Source organism: Equus caballus, chromosome 20, assembly GCF_041296265.1.
Source record: "Equus caballus isolate H_3958 breed thoroughbred chromosome 20, TB-T2T, whole genome shotgun sequence".
Classification (NCBI taxonomy): Eukaryota; Metazoa; Chordata; class Mammalia; order Perissodactyla; family Equidae; genus Equus; species Equus caballus.
Window position 1 is genome coordinate 28,031,470 of NC_091703.1, and position 12,395 is coordinate 28,043,864.

Genomic DNA, 12,395 nt, shown 5'->3' on the forward strand with positions numbered 1-12,395 from the left:
AAGGAGAGACAGGAAAGTCTGAAGAGAGAGAAATAGAGGCAGAGATAGAGAATGAGAGAAAGTGATTAAGGGGACACAGTGGCCAAGAATGAGAAACGGAAATGGAGACCAGTGGAGATGGCCAGGGGCAGAGCAAGTAAGAAAGGAGAATAGAGAGACACTGACTGAGAGAGTGGGACACAGAAAAATAAACAGAGGAACAGACTAAGACACAGAGAGACAGAAATGAAGATATTAGAGAAACAGGAGAAGATCGACAGACAAATAGACACAGAGACATGAAAGAGAGGAAGAGGCTGAGGGAGAAGGAACAGTGAGGGAAAGAGAGAAGCAGAGACAGGTCAGGGTCTGAGGTCCAGAGAGAGAAACAGGTAGCAAGGCGCCCAGCTGGGAGCTGAGCGGAATTTGAGGGGGAATCTGATTAGCAGGGGGCGGGAACCAGCATGAAAAGCCACATTTCTCTGACATTTGACAGTTAAAACACCAATATTCACAATAAGAATAATCATTCACTTATATTTATATACTCTTTGTCTGTAACAAAGCCCTTTGAATTGGGAGTAAGGATATTTGCAGACAGGAGTCAGTATAAGCAGAACAGGTGCTGAATCCCAATTCTTGGGAATGTCCTCTTTCAAAACAAGCTGCTGTCTCCTGTCCAGTGAATGAGTTAGTCCAGGACTGAGGTGGCCATGCAGGCAGGGAGTGGGGAAGGTGTCTGGCTCAGACCCCACCCCTACCCTGGCTCTCCTTTGCCAGCCTGAGCCAGGTCTGCAGCTGCTGGGAGATGTGCTGTGGAGAGGTGGGAAGAATTCTGAGTCAGACCCCAGCACTAGTAGAGGGCAAGAATGCATAAATTAGTATGCAAATGAGAATACAAATCACCCAGAGCTTCTTATCTCTTACCTGGCGCCCTAGGAGGAGGCTGGGGGAGTCTGAGGGTCTCTCAGGTGCCATGTCCAAGCAGTGGGAGGCACTAGGGATGAGAAGGGCTGACTCTGAGGGTCCCAAAGCCTGTGTTACACTTAGCAAGTACCAGGGGTCTGTGTCCCCTGGAAAGAAAGAGAACGGTGTGTGGAGCTGGGGCCAAGTGGAGACCTAGGAGTCAGCTTCTGATGCTGTGCTCACCATTAACAAACAGCACCCGGGTGGCCCCTGGGGTCTGGCCACCATAGTAGGAGTTCGTCCGGGCCACAGCCTGGGCTACAGATGAGATTGAGAGCCCGAACACCTGCTCACAAAGCGCCAGCTGGGAGGGGAGTGCTGGGAGCTTGGAGAAAGGGCATCCAGGGTCCTCACAGGTGACATCTGTGGAGGGAGATACAGGGTATAGAGTCAGCCCCTCCTCCTTTAACAATCATTTACAGAGCTCTCCCCAATGATGACCAAGACAGCTCTGGATCTTCCTTTTAATAAGTTCACAGTCCTGTCAGAGACACACAAGCATACCCCCAGACAGTGATGGCCCAGATGATCAGGCTGTGATGGGAAAAGGCCCCATAAGAGATCATAAGAGAGCATTATAGGTTCTTGGGCAGCATCCCGCAAGGGATAAGACCTCAAGTAATTAGTGGGAGTGTGGTAAGCAAAGAGAGAAAAGAGAAAGCATAAGAAACAGAGGAAACAGCATGTGCAAAGGTCCAGAGGTTTGTGGAAACCTGCAGTGTTTAAAGCAGAAATTGGACCATGTCCCCCTTGCTTAAAATCCATGGCTCCCTTGTGCTTTGAGGGTAAATATAACTTCCTTAGCCTCACAGCAATTCCTTCCTTCCTTCACCATTTATTTGAACTCCTTCTATGTGCTCAGATACATATTGAACAATATTAGAAACACAGTGGCAACTGAGACATCCCCAGGCTCTGCTGTCACATACTCCTAGTCCAGAGCAGGACATAATATGGAATGTGACTGGAAAGTGGTAAGAATAACTCAGTGCTATTGAGGTGGGAGGAGGGGAGGCAGACTTATCTTGAGGGATCAGGTAAGGCCTCCTCAGGAGGGGGCATCTTGTCTTGAGACCTGAAGATGAGTAAACTGTGTGAAGAGTAGAAGAGAAGTAATCCAAGCAAAGTGAATGGCATGTGCAAAGTCCCTGAGGTATTAGGAAGACTGCTGTATTAGGGAGTCAAAAATACATACAGCTTTATAACAATAACAAGAAGAAGAGCAAGCACTTATGGAGTACTTACTGTATACCAGCATCATTCTTAGCATGCTACATACATTACCTCCTCTAATTCTTAAAACATCTTTATGAGAGAAGCACTGTGATCATTCCAACTTTACAGATGTGGAAACTGAGGCATAGGGAGGTTAAGTCACTTGCCCATATTTGTCTAAAGTCACACAGCTGCGAAATGGCAGAGATGGAATTGGACCCTTTGGCTTTAAGCCATATCTTCACTGCCTTCAGGGGATGTGGAAAGGATTTTGAACTTAACTCTGGGATACAGTAGCCAGATTTAGAAAATAAAAATACAGGATGTACAGTTAAATCTGAATTTCACATTAAAAAATACATTTTTAGTATAAGTATGTCCCATGCAATATTTGGCACATGCTTATACTAAAAAAAGAAATTATTGGAGCTAGCCCTGTGGCCGAGTGGTTAAGTTCACACGCTCTGTCTTGGTGCCCCAGGGTTCATTAGTTCAGATCCTGGGTGCAGACATATATACCACTCATCAGGTCACGCTGTGGTGGCATCCCACATAGAAGAACCAGAATGGCTTACAACTGGGATATACAACTATGTACTGGGGCTTTGAGGAGAAAAATGAAAAAGGAAGATTGGTAAAAGATTTTAGCTCAGGGCCAATCTTCCAGGAAAACAAAAAAGTTTCTTTAAAAAAAATTATTGTTTATCTGAAATTGAACTTTAACTGGGCATCTGTAATTTATTTGGCAACCCTACCCTGGGCTCACTAAGGAGGCGTGGAAGGGTTTTGAGCAGAGGAAGGACAAGGTCATATTTAGAAAGATCTGTCTGGATGCTGTGAGGAAGCTGGATTGTACGGGTGAAGGCCTGGAGACCAGAGAGAAGCCTGGGTCTGGGATCCTGGCAGCGAGGATGCGGGCCTCTACTTTCAGCAGAGGCAGAAATAGAAAGGAGTTTGGGGTGAACTGTAGAGTTGTCCGGGATGAAGAGTGGGCAGGACTCAGTGATTGACAGGCTATGGGGATACTGGGGAGGAGGCCTGCAAAACACTGCTAGGGGTTCTAGTCCAGGGAGTGGGGAGAGCGTGGGACCATCCCTGGGACAAGGACACCGAGGAAGAGAGGATTGAAGTGACGATCACTCATGTTGAGGATTTGGTGTGTGTGAGAGAAGGTATGGGAGGGCCAAGCACACCCGCCCCGCCCCCCCCCCCCCAGGATGGCTGTCCACCCTCCAGCCCCACACCTGCAGGTTAAACAGGGCCCAGCAGTCAGGCCAGGTGTCCTGTGGAAATGAAAATGAGTCCAGACCACCTGTGAGAGGGGTTGTCTGGGCACAGCACAGAATGTATGTTTGGGAGATGAGGGTTGGGCCAGTGACTCACAGAAGCCAAACTCAGTACATGTCTGGTACACCCACTGCCGGTCACCCACGCCAGACACCTGGGGTTCTGTGACCTTCAGCTGCGCCACTGTCTCTGCTCGGGAAGAGCTTAAACACCTCTGGCCCAGGCTCTGTATGACAACCTAGGGACAAGATATATACATACACACACATATACATATGTATATATATATATAAATTCCTCCCCTCCTCACAGCAAGCCAGGGCCTAGATGCATAGGGCCCTACAAGTCAAAGTCAGAAGAGAGTTCCTGAGTTCTCCTGGGAGTCAGCGGTCAGAGGGGGTGGGTGCCTGGGTCCCTGTGGGTTAGAAGTTAAGGTACTAGATGACTGAGACCTTATTACCTGTGATACTCTGGGCAAGTGCCAATATCTTGACCCTCAGTTTCCTCTTTTATAAGTGGGGATAATAACAGTGCCTAGAACTACTGTGAGAATTCAGTGAAATAATATGCGTGAAGCACTTCACACAGCACTTGGTGCAGACAGTGCTGGAAAAGTGACAGCTGGATTGTAACTAGATTTCAGGGCTAGGGGTCCCGATCTCTAGAAGAACTTTGTCCCCAGGGCTACATTTTTTTCATTCATTCTATAAATACTAATTGAGCACTTGCTGCGTGCCAGACACTGTTACACGCCCCGGGAAGAGGACAGAACAAGATCTGCAAAATAGATAATGAACGCAGTCGTTAGCATTTGCAAATCGTGTGCCAGGATCTCTGCTGAGTGCTTTACACGCCCCACTTCATTTCACCTTCTCGATGGCCCCGTCAGGTGTCATCCCCATTTGACAGATGAGGAATCAAAGGCTCAGAAAGGCTTTACGCTTGCCCAAGATCACACAGCAGAGGTGGAGCAGGTACCCTCGTCTAGGGCCTCCTCTCGGCCCGGCTCCGGGGGCTCACCTGCGCTGCCCGACGAAGCCCGCGGTAGGGCGCCGGGCGGCTGCCGTTGCCCCGGCCCTCGAGGAGGAGCCCGCAGAGCCGTCTCACGCTCAGCGGCGCGCCCGCCTGCCCGTCGTACTGCACCGCGCCGCCCACCAGCGCCTGCAGCGCCCCCAGCAGCTCCGCCTGGTCCTCCGGCCGGCCCAGCGCCCCGCAGGCGCCCAGCTCCGCCCGCAGCGCCGCCCGAGCCGGCCCGCCCGCGCGCAGCCGCCGCTCCACCTCCGCGAAGGCTGCGGCCGCAGCCGCCTGGCACTGCGGGAGCGAGAGGCTGCGTCGGCCAACTCTCGGCCTGAGCCCCGGCCTTCCCTTTCCAGGACCAGCAGCTCCCTGGCGCTCCCGCGGTCCCCCGGCTCTGCCCGAGCCCCGCCCTGCTGTGGCTCTTCCCCGGGGGCGATCCCTTTGGCCCCGCCCCTCAGCCCCGAGCTATTGGGGCTCCTCCCTTTCGGATGCCCAGATCCATGCTCAGCTCCCTCCTTCTCTCAAAATCTGCACACCTCCCGCGACTCCCACCTCCCTCTGACCCGCCACCTCGCTGGCTTCACCGTTTTTCTGTAGCCTCGACTTCAAGGCCTCCTCTCTCTCCCCATCCCCCTCCGGCTGGGCCCCGCCTCCTACCTCCGGGGATCCGCCAATCGCCGGATTCATTAGGCTTCGGGACACCACCTGTAGTCCGACGGCGGGAGGAGGGGTCAGGGGCCCCCGACCACCGCGGCCCTCCCCGTCCAGACCCGCCGCCCGCCCTCCTTACGTCATTATACTCAGAGAAGTCCAGCACGGCCCGCACTGGGGCGGAAGAGGCGACTGAGGCGAAAATGAGATGCGGGAACTGAGGGAGGAGAAGTCGTCAGCCTGGGGGCTGAGGGGCTGGGATCCCACAGCTTCCCGCCCCTGTGTCACTCACTCGTTGTGTGGTCTTAGGCAAGTCCTTACCCTCTGTACACTGGACTCTTGTGAAGACAGTTTGTGGAAAGGAAAGCTCTTGTGTGGGAGGAAATGTGGGGGGAGGGCATTCCTATGATCTGAGATAGGGACCCCAGAGTCCAAGTTCCCTCCCCGCTTAACCCGCCCAGAGGAGCCCCAGGGACCTTCAGCCGGGCCCAGGAGGCCAGGGAGCCTGCATAGGAGCCTCCGAAGCAGATCCAGGGGCTGGAGGAGGAGACGTTGAAGAGGCGGGAGAGTGCGAGGCGGGCAGAGACCACGTCGGTCAGCCTGAGGTCAGAGGGGAGACTCCGTTAGTCCCTACCGCTTGGAATCGCTGAAGATTCCTCCATTGCACAGGCGGTCGGGGATCCAGAGATATGAATGGGTGGAGTCTGGCCAGCAGCTAGCGCTCTCTTCTCCTGAGGACTTCTGCTGTGCCCTAGGCCAAGGGAGACCCTTCTGGAAAGCCTCCACTCTCTTCCCTTCCGGACTAGGTGGGAGAGGAAAAGTCTCCAGTGCAGATTAGGCAGACTCCTTACAGATATAGGAGGGGCTGGGGACAGTCCAGAAGAGCTAGGAAGAGGAGACATCCTAGGCTGGATAGGTTAGAAGGTGTCGGGGGAGGGGGAGCCACAGTTAGAGAGACAGAGAGAGAGAGATGTGAGCATATGTCTAACATCCTCTTTTCTGTCTTAAGTGCTTTCTTTCCTCCCCAAACTTTCTGAGACGGTTTGCAGTTGGTGCCAGCCTACTGCAGTTAGAAACTGGTTTAGCTTGTGAAAAGATTGAAACAGAGAGCAACAAAGCGATATGGATGGAAACACAGAGACATTAAGACAAGAGTGAGACAGAGAAAGGCAGAGACTGCTTACAGACAGATACAGAGAGAGAACCAAGTAGGAGAGGGAGAGATTAGTCCAGCAGAGAACAATAAAGCAGGCGAGGGGTGGGAGAGAATCAGTGGGGGTTGTTAATAGGGGAAGGGCGCACTGAGGGAGGTGAAAAAAGGAGCCATACAAATATTAGGGATTAGGGGGGAGCCCACTTCTTGTAGAGGGAAGAATTCAAAGGCTCAAGGCAGCAGTCTATATAAGTCTAGAGAACAGCAAGGACCTCAGTGTAGCTGGAGCACAGTAAGTGTGAGAATGTGGAGGGCAGAGAGTTCAGAGCCGCTTGGACCTTGTGGCCACTGTAAAGCTTTTGACTTTACTCTGAGTGAGATGAGAGACATGTGAGGGATTTGAGTCAGGGAGAGCAGTGGTCTGGTTTATGCTCTAATGATCACCCTGGCTTCATCTGGAGAATAGACTGAGGGGTCAAGGGCAGAAACAGGGAGACCAGTGAGGAGCTGTGTAATCCAGTAAGGGATGCTGGTGGTCTGGGCCAAGTAGGCAGTAATGAGACAGAGAGAACAATACTGTGTAAGAGAAAGAAAGAGGTAGGGAGGGACAGAGACCCAGACATGGAGAGAGAAAGAATAAGACACTGAACGACTAAGAAGGAATCATGGAACCAGAGACTCAGAGGCCAACTCTGGGCAGTGGAGGAGAGAGACAGAGATGCAGAGATTTCAAGACACAGACATCCTCAGTTTCAGGACCCCAAACATTTTCCCTACCCCTACTCACGCATGGCGACTGGACAAGAAGCGGAGCTGGGCCATGTCCAGGCCCCCAGCAGGTATACTCAGGCCATAAAACCTGTGTTCCAGGCCTATCACCAGGGCCCCCCAGGATGGGGCCAGGGTAGCAGGGTGCCCTGTGAAGCCGGGGAGGGTGAGGTGGGAGTAAGCCCTTGCAACCCTCAGGTCTCAGAGCAGTGCAATATGCAGCTCCCCTCCCTGGCCCCCACCAACTTCCCAGCTCTGTCTCTCCCACCCTTGCTTCTTACCTCTCAACACTGAGCCAGGCCCGAGGCTGCCCTCTCCCCCCAGATGCAGGAACACGGGTCCATCCTGGCCGGTCCAATGTTGGTCATTTACCCAGTACCGCTGAGAGGTGTGATGGGGAAGAAGAAATGGGATTGTGAGAATTCTGACCTATCCTTTATTCCCTGTTCATTCCAGTCTCTCTCGCTAATGGATCTTTCTTTATACACTTAGTAGTGTCTGAAATAGGCTTGTTTGTTTATGTGTTCATTTCTCTCTTGTTTGTCATCTCATCTAAAATGTAAGACCTACAAAGAGCAAAAATTTTTGTCAACTTTTCCACTCTTACATCCCTAGGGTCAAGGTTAGGGGCTAGCACATGGGAGACACTTGCTATCTATTGAAATACTAATTGTAGAATATATAACCAATACAAATGGACTTAAGAATAGCGCCTAGATGAGATGACCTTTGGAGGCTGTGTATAAGGCAGGCAGGAAAAATGGTGAAGCTGTCCATTCATTCAATAGATATCTTCAGGTGCCTGTTGTGAGCCAGGTCTGGTTCAAAGCCAGACCAAATTTCTGCTACATCCTGAGACCTGGTGGTGGGCTTAGTGTTTAATCTGAAGGACAGGGAAAAGGGGACTAAGGGACAGTGAGAGAGGGAGAGTGGATGACAGAGAGATGGGAAGACTGAAGGACAGTACCTGAGTGACAAAAAAGTGGGAGACTGAGGGAAGACTATGAGATAGAGGGCAAATCTAAGAACCAGAGGGGCTAGACTAAAGGAATCCTGGTAAGGGATCCTGAGAGCAGGCATAGGGTAAGCTGAGGGGCAATGAGACGGGGAGACTGAGACGGAGACGTAGCGAAAGAAAGCAGAGACTGAGGGGCAGAGTAGGGGGACTGAGGAGAGGGCAGAGTAGGCAGTGGCCCCCCTACTGCTGGCCTTACCTGCAGGAAGGATCGTCTGTCAGAGGCATTGAAGGGGTCCAGTGGCTGCTCCAGCCACCCCTCTTTGGGGAGGGCCACAGCCCCTGGGCCCAGGCTCAGGCCCAAGCTGGAGCTCTCCTGAAACTGCTGCACGTGCTCAGCTAGGCGCCTAAGAAGGGAGGCTGTGGGACATGGAGGGGAAGGAGTCAGGCAAGGTCCCCTTAGGAGCCCCTGTCTGACCCTCAGGCTTCTCCTACCTGGAGCTGAGGATGCCCAGAGGGAAACCAGGAGCAGAGGGCCCAGCCACAGTGCAGGCCCACGGGCCATGGCTGTCCAGTCTTCAGAGCAAGGGCTTGAGGTGCTCTGTTTTCCCCCTTCACTGAGGAGCTTTCTCATATCCCCAGGGCTGGGCTTTAAATTTGTAGTCTTTCATCAGGAGCTCAGGTTTCCTTTCAGACGCGCCTCTCCTGGGACAAGGCAAGCGTCTGTAGGAACCACTAATGCGGGGCAGGGACGCTAGAGTCTGTATCTAGAGCCTGCTGATGCGGCACCTGAATATCTGATTTCTTCTCTCTCTGCTCCTGATTTTCTCCTCCCTCAGCCCCTTGATCTCTCTTCCCCCTGTTCCTCAGTCTCTATCACTCTGCCTCAGTCTCCCTCTCTCCATCCTTCAGTCTTCCCCCTCTTTACCTCAGACTTCAGGCTCCACCTCTTTCTACCTTAGGACCTCCTCTTGCCCACTCACTCCCAGTCTTCCTTTCTCTGCCCCTCAGCATATCGTCCATCCCACTCAGGTGACCCAATGCTCAGTCTCTCCCTCTCTTTGTACCTCAGTCCCCTCATCTCTCTTGCAATCTGCTCTCTGCTTCAGCTTCTCTCTCTGTCCCTCAGCCTCACCCTGGCTATTTTCCAGTCCCCCGTTTCTCCTTATCACCACCCCAACCCCCCTGACTCAGAATCTCACCACTTTCTTTAGACTCTTTATCGTTCTTTGAACATTCCAGGCTTGCTGCTGCCTCAGAATGCTTGCCCTTGCTGTTCCCACTCTGTGGATTACTATTTCTCCGTAAATCCTCATGGCTTGCTCCCTCACCTCAATCAGATCTCAGCCAAATGGAAGACCAGTAAGGTCTTCCATGGTCATCTTTTTAAAAATTGCCAAACCTACAGTTCATCCATGTTGTAGCATGTATCTGTGTTTCATGGCTCAATAATAGTCCATTGTATGGATCTATAACTTTTATAGCAACTTATGACTACTAGAAATATTATACATATTTTACTTATTTGGGTGGTTCATCATCTGTCTCCCAGACTAAAAAGTAAGCTCCACGGGGTGTGGGATTTTCATCGCCTTTGTCCACTGCTAAATGCCTGGTCCCTACGACAGTGTCCATGGTGGGCAATCAAGAAATATTTGTTGGGTGAATGAAGAATTCATCAACTAGTGCTGCTGGTTCTACTTTAAAAACATATCCAGAATCCCACAACTTCTCACCGCCTCCAGGGTTACCGCCTCCTTCTGAGCCACCATCATCTCTGACTTGGAATATCACAGAAGCCTCTCAGCTTCTCTCCCTGCTTCTGCCACGTGATTTATTCTCCACTCAGCAGATAGATCCTATTAAATATAAGTCCGATCATTTCACGAAGTATTTCTCTGGCTCTCCATCTTACTCAAAGTAAACTCTACAGTTCTTTAAATGGTCTTTGAAGCCTCATATAATCTGGCTGCCTGTTACCTTCATGATTTCACCCCTTACCCCTCACCCCTGGGCTCGCTGCTCCAGCCACATAGGATTACTTCATATTTCACAAGCCTATCAACCACACTCCTTCCTCAGAATCTTTGCTCTCATTGGGATGCTTTTCCTCTTCATATCTACAAATCTTTTCTTAGTTCCTATAATTCCCTGTTCATGTTTCACCTTACTAGATGGGTTTTACCTGATCGGTCATACTTTAAAATAGCACAATTTCTCACACTCTCTGTCCCCTTACCCTGCTGTTGTCAGTCTCTGATTATGATTAGATGTTATTGCATTTCTCTCCCAAACTATTCCCTAGGATATAAGTTTATTATGGGCCAGAATTTTTTCTTTTCTCCACCAATTTCTGCATAATACCCAAACCAAACTTCAAGACAATCGGCAGGTGTTCAATAAACATGTAATGAGTAAAATATTGTATGATGAATTAATTAATTCATTAATTAATTTTCTGATCAGGAAAGAATCCCCAAAGAATGTAGCATAAGAAGTGAGGCAAGATGAGGAGCTGCAGGAAGCATGAGGTTGTCTGGGGTACGAGGGTTCCTGGCCCAAGCAACAGCAGCTGCAAAGACTAAGTTGTGAACCTCTTTGGCACCTTCAAGGAATATCAACAAAGGCAGTGGGGCTGGAGGAGATGAAATGAAGGAATTTGAATTAGATGAGTGGACAGAAGTCAGCAGAGACTCAACCCTACTGGCAGGCCATGGAAAGGGCTTTGGATTTTATTTAAAGTTGATATGTTGTCAAAGAAGGCCCTTTAAAAATATGAATATATTAGTAAATTTATTAATTTCTTTTTTTGTAAATTTCATGTTACTCAATGGTTTTAATGGCCAGGCTGGAAAGATAGGGATCTTTACTTCAACTCAACAATAAGAAGGCACATAGCCTGATTAAAAATGGGTGAAGGGTTTTAACAGACATTTCTCCAAAGAAGATATACCAGTGGCCAATGAAAAGATGCTAAACATCATCAGTCATTACTGAAATGCAAATCAAAGCTATGAAATACCTCTTCATACTCACTAGAATGGATATAATAAAAACAGACTATGGCAAGAATTGGGGACATAAAATGGAAGTTACTTTGGAAAACTCTCGAACTCATTATTTTTAAGTAGTTTCATTTAGGTATGATTTACATACCATAAAATCCGTTGTTTGTTTTTTTTAAACATTGGCACCTGAGCTAACATCTATTGCCAATCTTCTGGTTTTTTTCCTTCTTCTTCTTCTCCCCAAAGCCCCCCAGTACATAGCTGTGTATTCTAGTTGTGAGTGCATCTGGTTGTGCTGTGTGGGATGCCGCCTCAATGTGGTTTGATGAATGGTGCCATGTCCATGCCCAGGATCTGAACCGTTAAAACTCGGGCCACTGAAGTGGTCGGGCATGCCAACTTAACCACTCGACCACAGGGCCGGCCCCATCCAGCTGTTTTTAAGTATATAACTCAGTGTTTTTTCGCAAATTTACAGACTTGTGCAGTGAGTGGGCAAGAGGAGGTCCTAAGGTAGAAATCCACTTTTAGAACATCTCCAGTCACCTCAAAAAAGACACTTTGTGCCTATTTGCAGTCAATCTCCATTCCCACTCCCAGCCCCAGACAAACATTAATCTAATTTCTGTCTCTATGGATTTTTCTTTTTTGGACTTTTCATGCAAATGGATTCATACAATATATGATGTTTTATGTCTAGTTTCTTTCACTTGGCATAATGTTTTTGAGCTTCATCCATGTTGTAGTATCGATCAGTACTTCATTCCTTTTTAAAACTCAATGATATTCCATTGTATGGATATACCACCTTTATATATTTTTATTTTTAAGAGAAAAAGTGGCTATCCCATTTGTTCATGTAACTTGTCAGACTAAAATCATTCCATGGATTCCCATTGTTATTAAGATCAATACAAAAATTCTTAACATGGCCTGTAAATAGGGCAACCATACTGCCTAATTACACTTGATTCGATTGTTAAAAGAAAACTCAGGGAGCTTTTCTTGATATGAATATTTTATTGAATAAGACACAAACTGTGAACAAGGAGACTTCAAACCTGAAACAGGTATGAAGCTCAGAGGCATGACCTAAAGGATGGCTTATAAAGTGAAAACTAGGAAGTTATTTAACCTTTGCAATGATTGATTATTACAATGGGTGTTTCCATATGGCAGGGGGATTGGTTAAAAGTGGTTATCTTATATCCTTTTAGGAAGATGACTTAAATTTTGTTTATCATTATCAGAGGCATTTACAGGAAGTAACCTAAAGTAAGTTTTGCTTCTGTCCATGAAACAAGCTAGGTTAAGTTTTGTTTATGTGGTTTAATGGGGTTTGTCTAATCAGGGGATTTTCAAGTGGTCTCCATTCTATTTCATTTAATACAATCAA

The 12,395-nt window shown here is 48.9% G+C and overlaps 1 protein-coding gene across 1 annotated transcript; it reads right to left on the bottom strand.

Moving 5' to 3' along the window:
* Nucleotides 1–502: 502 nt before the first annotated feature.
* Nucleotides 503–8,556, bottom strand: PRSS16 (serine protease 16). The gene is made up of 12 exons (XM_023624120.2): nucleotides 8,487–8,556; nucleotides 8,251–8,411; nucleotides 7,318–7,417; nucleotides 7,056–7,185; nucleotides 5,592–5,715; nucleotides 5,255–5,332; nucleotides 5,122–5,169; nucleotides 4,468–4,758; nucleotides 3,544–3,685; nucleotides 1,129–1,308; nucleotides 907–1,052; nucleotides 503–792 (listed from the first exon to the last, which is right to left on the bottom strand). The coding sequence occupies exons 1-12, from the start codon at nucleotides 8,554–8,556 to the stop codon at nucleotides 724–726; spliced, it is 1,539 nt and encodes a 512-aa protein (XP_023479888.2). The 3' UTR covers nucleotides 503–723.
* Nucleotides 8,557–12,395: the final 3,839 nt, after the last annotated feature.